Source organism: Geotrypetes seraphini, chromosome 14 (assembly GCF_902459505.1).
Source record: "Geotrypetes seraphini chromosome 14, aGeoSer1.1, whole genome shotgun sequence".
Taxonomy (NCBI): Eukaryota; Metazoa; Chordata; class Amphibia; order Gymnophiona; family Dermophiidae; genus Geotrypetes; species Geotrypetes seraphini.
In genome coordinates, this window is record NC_047097.1 from 15021348 (window position 1) to 15042691 (window position 21344).

At 41.8% G+C, this 21344-nt stretch overlaps 1 protein-coding gene across 11 annotated transcripts in view; it reads right to left on the reverse strand.

The window, feature by feature from the left end:
• Positions 1-21344, reverse strand: part of UNC13C (unc-13 homolog C) — a 769821-nt gene that overhangs the window by 339536 nt on the left and 408941 nt on the right. For all 11 annotated transcript variants that reach the window (XM_033920485.1, XM_033920487.1, XM_033920488.1 and 8 more), the window contains 2 exons: positions 13849-13854; positions 1190-1261 (listed from right to left, as the gene is read on the reverse strand). In XM_033920485.1, the coding sequence (XP_033776376.1) occupies positions 1190-1261; positions 13849-13854 (78 nt within the window). The remainder of the gene's footprint in view (positions 1-1189; positions 1262-13848; positions 13855-21344) is intronic.

Consider the following 21344-nt stretch of genomic DNA (forward strand, 5'->3'; position numbering starts at 1 on the left):
GGTGTTCCTCCAGGACAGGGTTGGGAATCACTGATCTAAGGGACCTGCTAGGAACATATAGAACTACCAAAGAAGATAAAGTGGCGCAAGTTCATACAATGCCCTACGGGTTACTACAAATATCTTAAATTCAATGCGATATTTCACTGGAAGCCAATGAACCCTCAAAAACAATCAAATAACATGGTCTGTAAAACGTGCCTTATCTAATAAAGAAATAGCTGTATTTTGAAGAGTTTGGAAACTCTAACTTAGCTGCGACAAGACCTGCAGAAATCAAACTGCCATGGTCTAATCTAGAGATTAACAATACATGGATGAAAGTATAAAAGGCAGCTTCAATCCATGAAATTCCGGTGGAATCAAATATATATATATATATATATATTGCTGTCACTTAGGAGTTGCCAGCACAGAAAAGACACAAAAATCAGTGGATAATGCAAGTTAAGCCAGGGGTTGGTGAGAGAATATTTTGGAATAGAATTATCCAATGATTATCTAATAAATGTGTGTTAATGCCGCAGGGGGCAAACCGCTCCCACACGGCACACACATCACGGAGGAGCCAGAATACTGGAGCCAGGGGGAGAAGGCATCCAACGAGGTTAACCAAAGAGATCACGACTTATGAATTTATTGATATAAGGAATTATTATTATTTATGCAAAAGCGAAGGCCTATTAGGGTGATAAAAAGAGAACAGAGCAAGGAACATGGTACCTGCAAAGTTGCCTCCGAGGTACAGGGATGCACACTGTCCCTCGGAGGTATGCCACCTATAAACCCCTTCCCATCCTTCCCTGCTTCCTCTTCCACAACCAATCCTCTCCCAGCTTCCCGGCGGGAAACTACACCCCTCCTTTCCACCTCCAACCCACTCTTACCCTACTACTTCCCCTATATACCCTAGCAAAACCATCTCAACCTGGGCGACTACTTGGGCCATCCAGCCAATTGTTATAGTCACCCATCAAGACTAGCTCTTGGACACTTTTGTTCTCATAGTTGCCTTCTAGACTTACCATATCCTCCGTCCAGCTGTTTTAAATTTTTTGCATTAGGGTTGTTTTAGCAGTGTTTATTAGTTAAACCCTAAGAATAACTTATTCATGAGTATTTGTGCCTTTGGTGTACCTTGTAGCCATCTTCAAATACAAGACTTGTTTAGAAATGAAAATATACTTACTAATTCCTCATTATTTAGGGATGTTCTGTTAATTGCAGCAAGTGATATGCCAGCCTTTCTAGCAGCCAGTGTCTGTGGAAAGAAACAAAATAAAATGAACAGTATTCAAAGCAGCAGGTCAATTTTATACCAAATAATGCTTTTCAATAATGGTTATTAATGCATGGGAAGAACAGATCAAATCCCAGCAATTTTGATAAGTAACTCAGAGTTGTATTACATATTATAGCAGAATCCTTCAAAATAAATATATTGTAAGGAAACAATACCACAATATCTTCTCTCTCTGTGCTCAAGATATCGATTCATAGGCTGAAAAGATAGAAGCTAATAAAATAGAAAAAAAGAATAATAATAATAAAAAACAAAATAGACAATTAGACTTGAAGATTAAAACTGAAGGAAACTAGGCCAAGGTGTGTTTTTTCCAATGCTTTTAATGGAAGAATGTGACGCTGCCGAGAGCTTTGGAAACACTTGAAAGGTGCATGGACTGATCATTGGATGGGAAGAATGGGAGGTCTTGGAGGACTGCATTGGTATTTATTGTTCTTCTATGCAAATTAATTATAATTGAGTCAGCTTAGAAGGCTGACAGTTGAAAATGATTATATTGTTACTGTCATTGAATTAATTATGGCATTGTATAAATATATATATATTTTTATTCTAACTCACTTCAGGTTTTTGGTAAAGAATATTTCAGTGCAGTAACTGAAGAGGAGATATTTGACACATCCCAACAATTAGCATATGGTCTTTGCAGTTCCAGTCATTCATTTTTGCTGTTAAAACACAGTAAGTGCAAAAACTTATCACACTTTAGTAAAAGGACTCTTAAATAATTAAGGGATGAATTTATCAAGTAGCATTATGACATTAATGCACCTTAACATGTTTGAAGGGAATTAGTGTGTGCTAAATGCAAAAAGCCCATGGGGTTCATTTTCCATAAATACAGACATCTAAAAGATAGCATAAACCGGCACTTGGACATTTTATTAGTCAAAATTTCCAAGTGGCCATTTTTGAAACTGACTTTCTAGACTTCTTTCTAGTTGTTTATTCTCCAGTCTGCCTAAATCATAAAAGGGCATGTTAAAGATGGGTTTTGGGCGGAATTAGCACTTGGATATTTTACAGCGATAAATATTTCACAAAACATCCAGGGCACAATTTGGACATTTTGGGCTAGACCTGTTTTTAAAATGAATAAGGCCCAAAAGTACCCAAACTGACTAGTTGACCACTGGAGGGATAAAAATATGGCTCCCACATACTCCCCCTCCCCAGTGGTCAGTGAACCCCTACCACCAACCAAAGGTCTGAATGAAACAGTACATACCTGTCTCTAAAGCAGCAGCAAACAGGTGTCTCGAATAACCTTGTAGGCAGTGTAGTGAACCATAGAGAGGGGGCCCAGGCCCAAATCCCATTCTAGCCACTACATTTATGGTCGAAAAAGTGACTCCCCCCAAAAAACTCAAAGTTCTACTGTACTATCATATAGGTGACACCTGCAGCCATAAATGTTATTGGGTGGTAGACAGATGGGTATAGTAGGTTTTGGGAGAGTTTTGGAGGGCTAACCATACATTATAAGGGAGTTATAATGAGATGTATGCCTGGCACCATTTATGTGCCCTCTAAGGTGCCCCACTGCTCTGCTGGCATGTCCGTGTGACCAGTCCATGAAAAATGCTGGCCCCTCCAACATGCAAATGATTGGTTTTGGACGTGTTTCATCTGGATGTCCTGTTTTTCAAAAATGGCCAAAAAAGATAAGATGTCTTGCTAGGTTAAGACGTCTAGCAGGTCATTTAAAAACAAACAGACAGACGTCTTGCGGGTGTGAAAATGGCCATTTCCTCTGCTTAATATTTGGACATCTTGGACATCCTATCGAAACTGCCTCTCCACAGGTATAGAACAGACTTTTATCATTTAGCACATGCTAATTCCAGCTATAATGTGACTAGAATTCTCTCCTCTAAATGCTAACATGCACTTAGGGGGTCCTTTTACTAAGATAGGTTAATAGATTTTGTGCACACTAAACACTACACAGGCCATTATATACATATGGGCTGCATGGCACTTAACACACACTAATTTGTTAGCGTGCACTAAATCCATTAGCACACCTTATAAAAGGCTTACCACATTAAAAGAGTTTTGCACTAATTTGCCTGTCAGTGTGCATTAATATTTATTTATTTATGTTATTTATCTATTTAATTCGTTCTCTGACGTTCTCCCCAGCAAACTCACATAATATATAGTTAACAGGTTATAATTTGCCATAAATACAGTACAACCTTTTCCATATAAGTTTTTATCCTAACTCGACACATACTAGGGATCTAATACCAATATACATAATATCCAGTTTACAGGTTACAATATGCCTTAGTTACAGTGCAAGATTTTTAAATACAAGTTTTTATCCTAACCTAACACATACTGGGGATCTAGTACCAATATATATTTCTTTGTAATCCATCAGTCGTGGGAAGGGGGCGTTAGGTGAAGAGGTATGCTTTAATTGCTTTCCTAAAGTTCAGGACTCCTTGAAGGGATCTGATCTGTGGGGGCAGTTGATTCCAGTGGCTTGGTATGAAGTGGAAGTAGGAGCGTCGCTTGGTGGTTTGCAGTTGAAGGGCATGACCAGGGGGCGTTTTGACGGGTATTTCATTCTGGGAGCAGAGACCTGTTCGGCGCATATGGAGGAAGCTTGGTCATCATGTAGCCTGGTGCCATGTTGTGCAAATGCAAGGATTTGAACACTAGCATCAGGCCTTTGAAGACACAAGATTTGGCTATGGGTAGCCAATGAGCTGATGATAAAGCCTGGGAGACAGGATCACGGGCATAGAGGTTTTTTAGAAGTCTGATTGCTGCATTTTGTACATGCTGGAAATAGAAACATAGATGTATATTCTTCACTGTGAGTTCGATGAATAGCACGTTGCAGTAGTCCATGTGTGAGAGGACAATGGCATAGAATAGTTGGGTGAAGTCAGAAAAGTATTTCTTTATTTTTTGGAATTGTCACAGGTAGCAACTGAAAACTCATCTATTTGACACTTAATCACCTGTATCCTCTCCTCACCCTCCACCCTCCTCTTCTCTTCTCCCACCCCTCCTCCCCCCTTCTCCTTCCTCACCCCCCCCCCCCTCTTTAAGTTGCCTTGAGCCTACTTAGGAATGAGCGACACAAAAATAGAAGATTAGATTAGATTAGCAGAATGAGAAAGATACCACCTGTGACATATGATTGAAAAGCGATAGGTTGCAGTCAAGGAATATTCCCAGGCTGTGTACTTGGTCCTTTACAGTTATGGTAGTTGAGTCCCAGTGCAGGGAGGGAGACATGATCGAGACGTTCAAATACCTCACGGGCCGTATCGAGGTAGAAGAAGATATCTTCTTTTTTAAAGGTCCGACGGTGACAAGAGGACATCCATGGAAAATCAGGGGCGGGAAATTGCACGGCGACACCAGGAAGTACTTTTTCACCAAAAGAGTGGTTGATCGCTGGAATAGACTTCCACCTCAGGTGATTGAGGCAAGCAGCGTGCCTGATTTTAAGAAGAAATGGGATCGTCACGTAGGATCTCTGCACAGAGTTAAATAGGGGAGGGTCATTAGGGTGGGCAGACTAGATGGGCCGCGGCCCTTATCTGCCATCTTTTTCTATGTTTCTATGGATGCAGTTGCAGTGCTCTTTGCATATCCAAAGAAATTCTGTTTTGGAGGCATTTAGTTGTAATTTGTTGAGGGACATCCAGTTTTTTGATTTCCAAAGAGGCAGTTTAGGAGTTTCCTGATCTGGGAGTCATGAGTTTCTCCTAGTGGTAGATATAATTGGATGTCATTCGTGAAGGAGTGAACCTGTATTTGGTATCTCTGGGCTATGTCTAGGACAGGTCTAATGTAGAGATTGAATAATAGGGGGTATAGTGAGCCTCCTGTGGAACACCTTATTTTATCTATTTCGATAGTGCATCATTGAGCAATATACTTTGGGATCTATTATTCAGGAAAGAGGTGAACCATCATAATGCAGTGTCTTGGATTCCAATTTCAGAGAGCCATGCAATGAGGAGAGGATGGTCAATAGTGTTGAACTCCGTGCTGAGATCTAGTAAAACCAGAAAGATATCATTAACCTTATCTATGAGTTTCCAGCAGTCATCAATGAGGTTGAGAAGGATGGTTTCAGTACTATGGAATTTCCTGAATCCCAGTTGGAAGGTGGATAGGACTCCTTGTTTGTCGATGAAGGAGTGTAATTGGTTTAGTACTGTTTTTTTCCCCAGGATCTTAGAGATGAAGGGTAGGTTGGAGACAGGTCTAAAGTTGCCGGGCACGTTAGGGTCAAGTGTGGTGTTTTTTCAAGATCAGTCTGGTGACTTTCAGTTTATGGGCACAAAGCCTGTTTGTAGAGAGGTGTTGATGAGAGGAAGGATGGAGTCTACAAAGGCATCTTTCACAGCTACTAGGAGGTGTGACAGACAGGGGTCTAGCCAGAAGGGCAAATGGTAGCTAGTATTTTGGTGATGTCAGTTTCAAAATAAGTTAGGTTCCCAATTGTAGTTTTAACTTTCTTGTTTGAGTTGTGGGGGGATGATGTCTGTAGCGCAGTAGAGTCATGCACTATTTCATTTTTTGAGGAGAGGGGGATAGTCGTGGGCAGGGAATGGGTATGGAAATGTTATCAAGCTAGCATGTTCTGATTAACATGTGCTAACTGGATAATGCAGACATAACACAGGAAATGCTTCCATGTTATATTTTTTTGTAAGTCCCATGCAATACCATAAAAATTGGAGAGGGACCCTTTAAAAAACAAACAGAAATAATCTTTATCATATGGCCGTGGTAAACCTGGGCTTAGTGCAGGGGAAGTTCCACATTAGCACATGTTAAGCTCAGATTTTGCTGTGGCTTAGTGAAAGGTAGGGTTACCATATTTTACGAAGAGCAAACCCAGAGGCGTGGCCCCACCTTGTTCCGCCTCCAGCCCACCATGTTCTGTCTCTAACCCACCACATTCCACCTCCAGCCCCGCCCTGTTCTGCCTCCAGCCCCTCCCCCCAAAAGCCTCATCTCTTCTTTTCCGACCTCCAGGCCGCGTCTGAAGGTCCTGCAGCATGCGCATATCCATGCGACATCATCCGCACATGCTTGTTGAAGGCCCTGAAGACAGCTAGAGCTTGGGGCTTTCCGAAACCCAGTCAAACTGTCTGGGTTTTTCCGGATGTCTGGTAACCCTAAGTGAAAGGGCCCCTAAACAAATAGACACATATAGCAACAAATAAAATACTCTATCATGAGAAGTACTCGTAGTATCCAATCCGTAATAAATATAGATCTCCTTGCAGGTCAGAGAACCTATTTTTCTATAGTCTGCTCTTGTGCTATCCTAAAAAAATAGCAAAACCCGAAAATAGATGGGAGATAAAAAAAATCACAAAAAGAGCAAAAACCTCCCAAACCCCAAGAAATGAAACTAGATAAGAGGGAGAGACAAGAGCAAGAATGGTAAATCTACTCTTAAAACAATCTACTGATAAGTTTTGTGTGCTCAGGAGAGCCCTCAGTCATACAGCCACCTACTGAAAACTCCCAGAGGTAATGGCTATCACTGGCTTACACCCAGAAGAGTGTTAACTGTGAAACATCCCCGGGCTCTCTCCGGGCTAATTTAATTGTGCTATCCTAAGCATGTGAAGTCAGTAATATTATTCGGTTGAATACAAATACCAAATACGAATAACAGACAATGAGTTTTAACATAAGCAATGAAAGAAGCATTATGAAATAAGAGATCAAGTGTTTATTTCAGTAGGATTTAGCACAGTAGAGCCCCAGATTATTTGTATTCAAGTTTAAATCACATTCAGTCAAACCAAATGCAAATATTTGGTACAGCCCTAAATCTATGTACATTTCAGTGCTCCTTTTACGAAGGTGCGCTAGCGTTTTTAGTGCTTGCTACAATGCTGTGCGCGCTAACCTTGCACTACATGGAAAATACTAAAGCCAGCTCTACGGAGGCATTAGCGTCTAGCGTGCGCGGCATTGTAGCATGTGCTAAGCACGCACTAAAACCGCTAGCGCACCTTCGTAAAAGGAGCCCTCAGTCACAAAAGTTTCTTTTTTAGCAGTACGGAAATGGCTGCAGCAGCATATTTTAAGAAAGTATCTAAAGAAAATCTTTTATTCTTGGATTGACCAGTAGGTGCACTTGAGGGAGGAATAATTTGGAAAGGCTATTAAGTCTGTCAATTTGTTGATTACGAAAGGATAATGGCTAGCTACAGACTTTAATAAATAGGCAAAGGAGGATGCTAAACCCCATAAAATATACACGATGCAAAACAAGACTTGGAAATAACTGATTTGTAAATGACCAGTTAGCCCTTAAACTATAAACAACAAGGTAGAGGAAATTACCAGAGGAAATGAACTGGTGATATATTAAGCACCCAGAACTTAGAGTACCTTCAATACATTTCAACAGCCTGGCCATAGCTGATATGAACTACAGAGAGGGACTAAGAGGGAAATCCAAAGTGAAGGTATAGATTGCTTTTTACCTGCAAAATCCCAGATGCTTCCAAGCCTGATGTGCATAGGGCTGTGGAGCTGCATGTAAGGCCCCCTTGCCCACCATTTAACTGAACCCCCCTCAGGCAGCATCTTCCCTTCTGATCCCCCTACCCCAGGTGGCATCGCTATTCTGATTCCCCCCCTTAGGTGGCATCCTACTCTCCTGATCCCAGTAACCCCCCCCCCCCCCAGCAGAGAGGACCTCAGAGCTCTTACATGGTGGTCCACTGGTTGCCAGGCAGGAGTGATCCCCCTTTATTTCTGCTTGGCAAGCATTATGTCCAAAATGGCACGATTACTGCTAGGGGTCATATTTCCATTCCAAAATATGGGGCCTTTACCTCAATGATTCTATTCCTATTTCTAATCTCATAAAGAAAAGGTGGGGATATTGCCCTATACATAAAAGAGAGAATTGAGTCTACCAGAGAGAACACGCCGGAAACGAACAATAAGGTAGAGTTTCTATGGGCCAAAATACCGGGAACAAATGGAACGGATATGAAGATCAGCATCTAGTACCGACCTCTAGTGCAGTCTGAAGAGACTGATGGAGAAATGAAGGACGAGATTAAACACAAATGCAAGGGAGGCAACACAGTTATCATGGGTGAGTTCAATTATCCAGGGATAGATTGGAACCTAGGCAACTCCAGCTGCAGTAGGGAGACCAAGTTCCTGGATGCTGTAGGTGATTGCTTCCTGGAACAACTTGTCAGGGAAAATACGAGAGGAAATTCTATTCTGGACTTAATTCTAAATGGACTACGAGGACCGGCACAAGGTATAGAAGGAAAAGGGACACTGGGAAACAGTGACCACAACATGATCCACTTCAACCTAGACACAGGAACAAAAAATCGATCCAGAACAACAGCCATGGCACTGAACTTCCGAAAAGGGAACTACGAAGGGATGAGACTCATGGTGAGGAAGAAGATTAGGAAGAGGATAAGCACAGTAAATACACTAGAGCAAGCATGGTCCCTTTTTAAAGACACAGTCACTGAGGCGCAAAATCTATATAAACCACATATCAACAAGGGTTCCAAGAGGAAGAAGAACAAGGAATCGGCGTGGCATACTATAGCAGTGAAGGAAGCGATCAGAGACAAGAAGACTTTGTTTAAGGAATGGAAAAGGACAAAGACGGACGAAAACTGGAAAAAGCACAAACAGCAAAGCAACTGCCATAAGGCAGAAGAGGGGCCAAAAGAGACTATGAGGAAAAAATAGCCAAGAAGGCAAAAAACTTTAAGCTGTTCTTTTTTATATATTAAGGGGAAATGACCCACAAGGAAGCAGTGGGGCCGTTAGATGACCATGGAATAAAGGGAGTACTAAAGGAGGACAAAGTTATCACCAATAAACTGAACACATTTTTTGCATCTGTATTTACCGAAGAGGATATATCAAATATACCAGAAACCAACAGGCTATACACAGGTAATGAAGACGGGAAACTGACAGGGTACAATGGTCAGTCTAGAAGAGGTATGCAGACAGATTGATAGGCTTAAAAACTATAAATCCCCGGGACTGGACAGCATCCACCTGAGGGTAATCAAGGAACTGAAAGGGGTTATATCTGAACTGCTTCAACTAATAGCCAATCTGTCAATCAAATCAGGAAAGATTCCGGAAGACTGGAAAGTGGTGAATGTTACATCGATCTTCAAGAAAGGTTCGAAGGGGGATCCGGGAAACTACAGACCAGTGAATCTGACTTCAGTACTGGGAAAGATGGTAGAGGCACTGATAAAAGACCGCATCATTGATCACCTTGATGGAAACAAACTGATGAGGACTAGCCAGCACGGCTTCAGAAAAGGAAGATCTTGTTTGACAAACTTATTACACTTCTTCGAAGGAGTAAATAGGCAAATAGTCAAGGGTGACCCAGTCGACATCGCATATCAAGATTTTCAGAAGGTGTTCAACAAGGTCCTGCATGAACGTCTACTTTGAAAAATTGCGAGCCAAGGAATTGAGAGTGATATACTCATGTGGATTAAAAACTGGTTGGTGGATAGGAAACAGAGAGTGGGGGTGAATGGACAATACTCGGACTAGAGAAGTGTTGAGTGGCATGCCGCAGGGTTTGGTGCTCTTCAACATATTTATAAATGACCTAGAAATTGGCACGACGAGTGAGGTGATTAAATTTGTGGACGATACAAAGTTATTCAGAGTAGTGAGGACACATAAGGATTGCGAAGACCTACAACGAGACATACAAACACTTGAGGAATGGGCCGCGAAATGGCAAATGAAGTTCAACATGGATAAGTACAAGGTGATGCATGTTGGTAACAAAAATCATATGCACAAATACTGGATGTCTGGTGCTATACTCAGAGAGAGCTCCCAGGAAAGAGACTTGGGAGTACTTGTAGACAAGTCAATGAAACCGTATGCACAATGTGTGATGGCAGCGGCAGCGAAAAGGGCAAACAGAATGCAAGGAATGATTAAAAAGGGGATCACGAACAGATCTGAAAAGGTTATCATGCCGTTATACCGGGCCATGGTATGCTCCCACCTGGAATACTGCATCCAACACTGGTCGCCGTACATGAAAAAGGACATAGTACTACTTGAAAGGATCCAGAGAAGAGCAACAAAAATGGTTAAGGGGCTGGGGGAGTTGCCGTACAATGAGAAGCTAGAGAAACTGGGCCTCTTCTCCCTTGAAAAGAGGAGACTGAGAGGGGACATGATCGAAACATTCAGATATTGAAGGGATTTGACTTAGTAGAGAAAGAGAGATTGTTCACCCTCTCCAAGGTGAAGAGAACAAGAGGGCACTCGCTAAAGTTAGAAGGGAGGGAAAAGATTCCGTACAAACATAAGGAAGTTCTTCACCCAGAGAGTGGTAGAAATCTGGAACGCTCTTCCGGAGGCTGTTATAGGGGAAAGCACCCTCCAGGGATTCAAAAAACGGTTGGATAAGTTCCTACTGGAACAGAACATATGAAGGTCAGGCTTGACTCAAATAGGGCACTGGTCTTTGACCTAAGGGCCGCTGCGTGAGCGGACTGCTGGGCATGATGGTCTGACCCAGCAGTGGCAAATCTTATGTTCTTATGTAATGCTAAACAGTTTAGAGCTTGTCAGCTTGGAGAAAAGCAACTGAGAACAAATATGATAGAAGCTTATAAGATTAAATGTAGGGTATAACAATTGCTTAATTTTTCAAACAGTATAACAAGAGGACACAATGAAACTAATGTCTAGCATAGGATTGGGCAACCATAGTCCTTGAGGGGCACAACCCATTCGGGTTTTCAAGATTTCCACAATGAATATGCATGAGATTGATTTGCATGCACTACTTCCATTACATGAAAATAGATTGCATGCATATTCATTGTGGAAATTTTGAAAACCTGAATGGGCTGTGGGGCCTTGTGGACCATAGTTGGCTATGCCTGGACAAGCAGATTGAAAACAAATCACAGACAGCTATTTTATATGTATCACATAATTGCCAGAGGATGTGGGCTAGGCAATAAAAATAGAAGAGTTCAAAAGCGGTTTGGATAATTTCCTGGGAAAAAAAAAATCCATAAAAAATGATTAGCCGGATAGATTTGGGAGAGCCACTGGAGTGGTCACGGTCTAGAACACAGGTGTCGAAGTCGGTCCTCGAGGGCCGCAATCCAGTCGGGTTTTCAGAATTTCCCCAATGAATATGCATTGAAAGCAGTGCATGCACATAGATCTCATGCATATTCATTGGGGAAATCTTGAAAACCCGACTGGATCGCGGCCCTCCAGGAGGGACTTTGACACCCCTGGTCTAGAAACAGAATACTGGGCTTGATGAAACGTGGTATGACACATCATGGTTTTTCTTATGTTCTTTCAAGAGCTATAGTTTTAACTATGGGCTCCTTTTACTAAGCTACGATAGTGTTTTTAGCGCACGCAGGATTTTAGCGTGCGCTAAACCCGTGCTACGTGGCTAGAACTAACGCCAGCTCAATGCACGAGTGGCAATTCAGTGCATGCTAAGCGCACGCTAAAACCGCTATCGCAGCTTAGTAAAAGGAGCCCTATGTATTCTGACTCTCAAAACTTCCCATGCCACCCAGTCTGAAGTAAAAGTGCAGGACAGTAAAGAGGATATATGGGGGCGATGGAAGTGAAGAAAGATCCTTCTGCTATAAGGCTCTTTCACTTTTGGATCTTGTGGCAGTAAATTACAGTAACCTATTGCCTGCTTAAAATGAGTCACAGATTGGTTATCTGTGACCCTTAAATTCTGATAGTTTACATTTAATATGAATATTGATATTGATATTGAATATTGTTGATTTCAATTTGTGCAGATATCTCTTTTTGGACAAGTTTTGTTTTTTGTTCTTAAATCATATACTCCTTCTCATTTACCCTTTTACAAAACCACAGAAGCGGTTTTTAGCACAGGCCGGCGTGCTGAATGCTCTGCACTGTTCCCGATGTTCATAGGAACTCTACATGAATATTGGAAGCAGTGCAGAGCATTCAGCGCACCAGCTGGCACTAAAAACCGCTTTCACAGTTTTGCAAAAGGGGGGAGGGTTAATGAAGATTTTTTTCAGTGAAGTTAACTACAGTAAACATGATGTAAGGATTAAAAAAAAAAAAAAGATAATAAAGCTTGAAATTTGTAGTTTATTCTTTTCGTGAATTTTAGGAATAGAATATAATTATCAACTAAGAATAGTTTATTTCCATAAAAATTACCCATAATCCATGCTGTTTCATTTTTTAAGTTGTTATGATTGGTTTATAGACCTGGAAGGCAATATGCCTGATACTGATGTCATAAATTCACTGACTAAACTAGTTTCAAATTTTATTTAGATGCGAGACAAAGGCACAGAAGTGATAAGAGCGAGAACATAGCTTCAGGATGGAAAAGATAAGATGTTTGCAAAGGCATGAAGCATCTCTCACTACATTCTATTTTGGTAGAAGCTCTATAGATAAAGCAGAAATTATGATTTCAAGTATGTAATTGCCCTCAGATTATTTTACTGTACTAGGACTTCCTGAGTGCAGGGAGTTGAATCAATACTGCCGTCTGAAATTGCCTCCAAGACAAAACATTCAAATTTGATAACTATGCACTCTGCCACAAAGACCATATCACAAGCCACAAAAAAAACACATCAAGTATAGTCATTCATCCTTAGACAAATGTCTCCCCCCAATAAATACTACATAAGACAACCCAGTTACAGAGGACTTTAACATTTACTAACATGCTGTTTGTTTATTTGAGGTATATATCTTACAGATAAATGTAGCCCCTGCACATAACTTGTGAATAACTTATGGGGGTTGCCACATTTGTGATGGTTTTTGGCAGACAATTAGCTGGATCACTTGCAAGATGAGTCCTCCATTACCAGTTGAAAGTGGATGGATGACTGAGTTGGTTGGCATTTCATTTAGTCCCAAAACTAGGGTTATCAGATTTGTTAAAGCCCCACCCTGTTCTACCCTGCCTCCACACAAACCTTAGCTTTTCTCCTTCCTTGAGCTCTGGGCCGCACCGAGGGCTTCTGAACTTGTGCGGATGCACTGTGATCATGTCATGCATGCTTGCATGAGTGTGGTATCATCACGTCACATCTGCGCATGTTCAGAGGCCCTCTAGATGTGGCCCCAAGCTTATGTCAGAGCCGGGGCCTTCCAAAACCAAAACAAACTACCGGGTTTTAAAAAGCCATTCGGATGCCTGGACAGTCCGCTAGAAAGGTAACCCTACCCAAAACCTTTAAAAATAATCCATTTATGGAAACAAGTTAAGCAAACCACAAAAAAGTGCTGGAATGTCTTTCACACCTCTTGTTTACCTACTTGACAAGCCTTACTAAAAATGCTGCACAGTCTGTAATTCTTTGTAATTATGTTGATTTAACAATGTTGATGACAGCTGTGGCAAGATTTCATGGTTCATAATTTATTGTTCGTTATAAAATTACACTGATTTGTCACTGAAAAGTCAAGAGAAAACTGAGGTTGCCCTTCAGTGCAAAAGTACTTACCAACGCCTAGAAACGCCCATGTAGACAGGAAAGGAAAAAAAAAAAAAAAGAAATAACAAAGTTTAGTAATTACTTCAAATTGATGGAAACATGCCAAAAGATGGCAAACACATTAAGCTGAGCAGTGCCAAAGAGAAGGCATTACTTTCACATTTCTAATTTAAAGAAATAATTACACTGGCATACATAACAATGTTTATTGCAGTTTTTACATCTTCCGCATTCTTTTTCCTTAAAGCAACATAAGATGCATTTGGATTTTAAAAATAACCTCAGTATCATTTCCAAACAAAGAATGGTAATAGGAGAGATACAAAGGGGTGCTGAAAAGTTCGCAACCCAACCAAGAAGAAGATGTGGATATGGTTCAATGGTCAAAACAGAGAACAATAAAACTCCAGCATTTATATATAAATGCTTAATTCCATATAATCCAACTAGAGCTCTGAGATCTAATGAACAAAATTTATTGACTATTCCTTCACTTATGATTATTAATACAAGACGGCAGTTTATTTTTTCGGTAACCGCTCCACAGACTTGGAACGCTCTTCCAATTTACTTACGAAAGGAGCAGGATCTGGGAAAATTCAAAAGTAATCTAAAAACATTTCTTTTAAAAGATGCCTTTGGTATTTTATCTTTTAACCCTTAGGCCATTGATTTTAATGTATTAATATGCTTTTATTGGTTTCCTTCGTGTACCTTTCCTTTTTTTTGTTCTGCTTTTCTATATTGAATTGTATTTCACATCCCCTTTTTACCTTGTGTTATGAATATGATGAGCTAATCTTTAACCCTATGGTATTGTTCACAGTTTGTATTGTATTGTTTCCCACTGAATGTATTTTAAATTGTTCATCGCTTAGAACTATGATTAAGCGATTAATCAAAAGAATTATTAAACTTGAAACTTGAATGTTCTATGTTTTGACAGCTACAGTGGCAAAACAATGCTCATAGGGGAAGTTGGTTGGTTGGACTGGGTTTCTATCAGGTACTTGTAACCTGGATTGGCCACAATTGAGGATAGGATGCTGGGCTAGGTGGACCATTTGTATGACCCACTATGACTATTCTTATGTTCTTATGTGAGCCAAGTTTAGGACAATGAAGCCATTGTGACATTACTGATAAGGATGACTCTTAGGCATTGGTGGAATGAGGCATTATGACATCACAATCTCAGCTCTGGAATATTGCTACGAGGGAATTTCTTTAAAGTTCTCAGCCCAACCAAGAAGAGAATGATGTGGATATGGTTCAATCAATGATCTGAAACAATGTCAAAACAGGTGATTTAACTGGCAAGGAGCCATTTCTGGCTGGTTAAATCACTTTGAAGACCCCTTAATTCCTTCCGTTTTTTTCAATGAAGAAGTAAATTACTTGCACAGTTCCTCAACCATCTCTAAGGCCAAGATGCTACTCACCATGGGCTGGATTCTGTAACCGTCGCCAATATCGGTGTCTGCCTTAAAAGTGGCCGCTGACTGCATGTCAATCACATATTGGCGCCAGATTCAGAATCACGCCTAAGGGAAAGATAGGTGCAGGAAATGCAGGCCAGGGTTTTCCGGACCTACATTTCTGGCATCTATCTTTGCATGAATTGCACCAACATAGATGCTTTAGGCCGCCTAGCACCACGTCTGGCATTGGCCACACCAACTTTGGCATTCGACAGCCTAAAGCGCCTATGTAGGCGTGGTTCTGGAACCTTTAGGTGCTGGTAGGTGCTTTAACTTCACTGTTTTTTTGCCATTTCTAATTACATCCTTCAATTAACTTCCCCCTATGTTTATTTACATACCATTTTCAAAAGTTTCTTATGTAGGAAAAAGCAGTTCAAACAGGTAAAATCCTTGATGGAAAACTGTCCCCCATCCTTCTGTGGGTAATTGTGCTTGTGCTGTTCAGAGTGCAGGTAATTTTAGCTGTTGCCAAATGGGGCACAGGTTTATGTTTATTATTAAAAAATTTTGCCCGCACTTCAGTTTAGCAACAGCACAGTTTAAAAATAAAAAAAAAGAGAAAGAAACACCATTAAAATATAGAAAAGATAAAAAGAAGATAAAATCAAAAATTAAAATTAAAAGATTAAAATTATTTACTCTCAATATTTTAAAGGAAAAGCTAGACCAAAAAGATGTCTTAACCAGTGACCTGAATTTTACATAAGAAAGCTCAGAGTGAATCACAACTGGAAGAGAATTCCATAAACTAGGAACAGATGCAAAAAAAAAAAAAAAAAAAAAAAAAAAATCAGAGTTATGTGTTGAAGCCAATCGCACCAAATGAACTGAAGGCAAAGTCAACTGATGAGCAGATACCGAACACAAATTACGAGTGGCATTAGATCAGGGGGTGGGAAAGTACAAGAAGGTTTTCATTCTGAAAACCTCTGCTTCAAAGAATGTGCAAATGTCCATGGTTAGATTTCACTATCTGCGGCTAATGGCATTTTCAAGCTGATCCTTGCAGAGGTTTCCCTTTGAAGGGGATAGAAGGGGATAGATAGAGGATTACTGCACAGGTCCTTGACCTGTTGGGCCACCGCGTGAGCGGGCTGCTGGGCGCGATGGACCACAGGTCTGACCCAGCGAAGGTATTGCTTATGTTCTTAATAAATTTAAAGTTCCTTGGGTATAACATGCCCATTGGACTGCAAGCCTTAGACATGGTTTAAAAATGCCCCATAAAAGCCATATGGACTAGGACCAATTTTAAAATTGTTTTATAGATGTAAAGTCCCATGGATTTTGCAACTACATTTCAAAGGGAGAGTATTATAAACTTTCTCTTTCTGCTTTCTCTGCGTGTAAAATTTTCAATAGAAAATAATATATGCACATTAATTTCCAATGACACCCAAAACATGATTTGGCTAAAACTATGAGGGCTAAGGAACCTTAAGCCAGACTGATAGCAATTTTCAAATATTTATTTATTTAGTTTTATAGCCCCTCCTCCCCAGTAGCCCAGAATGGGTTACAAGAAAACATACAGAGTAGTTTTCAGGATCAATAACATACAAGCTACAGGATCAATAACGAGTTACAGAAAATTGAGATGGTTTTCAATAATGTTATGGGGAAACTAAGAACACACGTGCTATAGTAAATCTACATGCTACAGGATCAATAACGAGACACTGTGGCCCTGATTCTGCAAAGGGGTCCTACAGCTGTCTAATCAGCCAATCGAGATGCAAATTAAAAAAAAAAAAAATGGTTCCCAGGCAGGCCGCCTATATTGAAGGCGCCTCCGGGAGCCTAGGGAGGCCCACAAGACCGCCAAAGGGTCTTAGGTGAACCTAGGCGGCCCTATGCTTCTCCCTAGTAGAGGGAGAGACGCTTACAATGTAGGCCAGCAAAATGCTGGCCTACATTGTAAGTAGACGCGGCCACTATACTTATCGCGGCAAGGGATCTCCCTGCCGTGATAAGTATAGCGGCCGTGGCCACCTGTCCCCCCATTCGCTGGCAGGAGGGTGCCCAACCGCTCCTGCCAAAGGACGCCCCCCTGTGGGCCCCCCAGTGCTAACACCTCCGATGACCCCCCTAACCTCCCACTCCAACTAACTTCTAATTGTTGACCGGCCGACCGGGTCTTGCTGCCGTCCATCCGGCAGGCTCGCCTCGTCGAAATGAGGTGGGCCCGCCCCTTCCTGGCTCATCCCCGCTAAGCCTAAGGCCTGATTGGCCCAGGCTCTAGAATTCTGGACCAATCAGGCCTTAGGCATAGCGGGTCCGCCTATACCCACTAAGCCTAAGGTTTGATTGACCTAGAGCCTGGGAAAATTAGGCCTAAGGCTTATTCGGGATGGGCGGACCCGGTAAGCCTAAAATCTGATTGGTCCAGGCTCAGCAGCCCTTGGAAGATCATCCCATGGTCTAGGAAGCCAAAACGTTCTCGACGACACCATCCACGTAGCCAAGCATTCATCTCCAGGATGCAAACTTCTCTGCCCTGGCCTTTACCCTCAACAGGGAGGATGGACTGTGCACCTGACTGCTTCACCTTCTCTCCCAGAGCCACAAATTCACTTTTGAAACATTTGCAGGAGTACCTGGCAGTATCGTTAGTGCCAATGTGGATAAGCAGCATCGGAAAGTAGTCATCAGGCTTGATGAGTCTCGGCAAGCTCTCTGTAACATCTTGGATTTTGGCTCCAGGTGGACAGCATACCTCTTGTGACATCATGTCTGGGCTGCAGATGGATGCTTCTGTAAACCAGGGTTACGAATCCAGTACTTTTTGGGATTTCAAGCTCTGGGCCTTCCTCTCTTTGGGTTGCTCTCATCTCCTCCACTACCAGGACTGCATACCGGTTCTTCAGTTCAAGGGCAGGGGGGAGTCACCGTACCAATCTTGCAGTGTTCTGTAATCTGAGTCCAGCTGTCTTCCTCAGCACAGCCTCTTCTTCCCCACTACTGGAAATCTTTGACGCCTCAAGAACCATTTCATTGATTTAACTCTCATTCTCACGGATGCTTCTCAACCATGCCATTTCTTTTACTTCCTTCATGAGGGATTTAAGCTGAAGACAGCTTGTACATGGAACTACTCCCTCTGCCTGGGTAACATTTTCTGTCTGCACAGAGACAGAAGTTGTAACCTGAGCAGCAGCTTTGGTGATACGATGTTTCCCAGTGCAGAACTTACACCTAGAAAACAAAAAAAAAGAATAGGGCAGAAAAATTCTACCAAATTAATGCCATGTTCTAGAGGTAGACAGTAGTTCACAGGCTGCTATAAGTAAAGAAATGAGCTAGGGGTGGGCCTGCCAGAAACTATCTTTAATGCTGATCCTCTACAACCTCTCTGTCTTAGAACCAGGCTTACTGAGGGTTAGGCACTAGGCCAGCATTCCTCCCCTCAAGGGTCACCCTGTGGAGTCTGATCTCTTAAGAAAGTCCTCAGAATTCCATCTCCACTTATATCCTATACTGTCTATTAAGATATTTAATGTGTTTTGTGTCAAAACTGTAAATAACATACTGCACTATAATGTGTACTATTTGAATGCTCAGTGCTGTAAATGTCTAATGGCTATGTCTGGCTTACTCCTGCCTTGGGTGAATTTCTTCAAAATGGCGGTACATAAATTCCAAAAAATAAGACATGTTCTCATTTGGGTGTTGGCACACTGTAAAATAAAGGCTCTTATTTATTAAGGCATTTTTCCTATTCTGTGTTTGGGAAAAAAAGCCTAGCAAATCAGGCCCTAGGGCAGAATATATATTTGTACTTTAACAATGTACATGTAAAATGGATTGCAATCATAATACACAAATTCTTACTCATAGATCCACAATTATAGTTTTTCATTATTCCACACATTTACTAACTTCAGTATAGTATTCAGAATATTAAAAAAAACCTCAAAGCAGTAAAAATTGTATGCTTAAATCTCTCTATCCTGCACCTTCCAGAATGTAATTCTATAACTTGTTTAACAGTCATCTATTATTTAATGAAAGAATGATAAGATATTCTGATATGACTTATCATTACTACAACAAAGCTGTAATTTACAAAGGCGTGGGTGGGCAGATTGGATTTTCAGAATGGAGTAAATTTATCTTTAACAAATGTTCCTTGAGGATAGGATAAGCAGTGACACACATGAGCGATATTATCAAATGATGCCAAAAAGGACAGTGTTATTAGAAAGATGTGGAAAAAACTGGAAAGCTTTTCCATGCTTGCATAGAATTTTCCAAATAGCTGTTTCTAGGCTAGGCCTTCCTCAACACTATAAGTCAGCCCGAGAGCTCGTCTCGATGGGCATAGATAACATGGGGCTGGAAGACCTGCATGTTGGCCTGTCGGGATTGGCTCCCAGAGGGTTTAGGGGCAGATGTTTTGGGGAAGGTGCAGCGCGATTGGCCAGTTTGTCTCCTGCTTTGTGGGACAGCGGAGATAGGTTGCAACAGGTGAAGAAGGTGCAGGATTTTAGGCTGTAACGGCTGCTTCGGGGGCCAAGGTTTTTTGGGTCCTCGTGGCTGCTTCCCCACCCTCCCTCCCTCATAGTTATGGAGTTGGTTCCTGGAGGTGGGAGCCCTGAGCTCGCAGCAGCGGGTATCGAGCTACCAATTGGGGCTCATCGTGAGATGAGTGAATGGTAGGCAGCTGTTTGAATGGGGGTCCCCAGGCGGGCTGGGGACCCGTTTGAAGGGGGCAGGGAGGTCCCTGACACCCCCAGACCCTTGCTGGGGCTGAGGCGGGGTCACAGGCAAAAAGCTGCTTGGGTATCCTTCTGGTAGCTCGATTTCATTTTAATTAACTGTTTAATTTGTTCAATATTAACTGTTAATTTGTTCGATAAACAGAGCTGCGACTCGGTTTTACCAAAATAGAGTTTTGTGGTTATTGTGTGTTAATTGTTATAGGTAGGTTTAAGGTAGGGGGAAGGGGGTTAGGAATTAAGGGACAACTGGGCCTTTCCAGGTCCAGATGTTTATAAAACCTTCAAAGAAATCAGCTCTGCATCGAAGTAAGTATGTGTGGTGCTTATCCTGTTATCCTTAGAGAAGACTTATTACAAGTAAGCAACTTTACTTACACCATAAGTAAACTTGAGCATAGCCTGGCAAACTTAGAAAAATAGTCAAATCCTGGAAAGAATCAATTCTGACACACATTTAAGCTGGTAAACAGGAAAAGTGTGTGTGTGTGTGTGTGTGGGGGGGGGGGGGGCAAACCACTCCAAGCGCCATCTTAGCAGGGGTGCCAATGATGCTGACTTTGGCTGACACACTGTGGCTTCTGACCCTGCTCCCTGAGCCCCTCCCACACCCCCAGAACAGAAAAATAGCCATCATCATGAGTGCTGGTTTTAATGATGACCAGGGTGCGCTCCCTCTGATCTCCAGCTGTTTTTGCAGTGTGCATTTGGCCTCTTAGGAACATGCAGTCATCAAAAAGCAGCTTGGGAGATTCCAGCCATGGTCTCACTGATGACTATAGCATCCCCGCTCCCCCCCCCCTAAAGACACAGACTTCCTATTTCTATGAAAGGTGGGATGCTGCAGAGTCATCATCCAAGCTGAGAGGTCCTGCTGCCTTCTGACTATCGCTGGTGCATCTATGATCCATTGGCAGCAGTGGGTAAAGTGCTGGTAAAGCTGTTGGGGGCTGCTGCAAGTAACAAGAGGATTTGGAGGAGAACTAGAGGGGGTATTTCAGTGGGAATTTGGAAAATAAAGACCAAGATGAAAGATGCTAGGGCACTCAAGGTAGGGGGGTGGATCATTCGCTCAGGAGCTATCTTTCCTTACTACGCCACTGGGAGAAGGCCCAAATCTTTCAAGCATAGTTTTATAATCAACTAGCCATTAAACCAACCTTCCAAATCTGAAATCATGTCTTGATCCTTCTTCCTGGCTATCAAAGCAAACTGATCATTAGATTTGTGGGTTTGTTTTCTGAGTTTTAGGGCTGAAGTCATAGTTGCTTTTGACAAGCAGACCAATACACACTCCAAAACC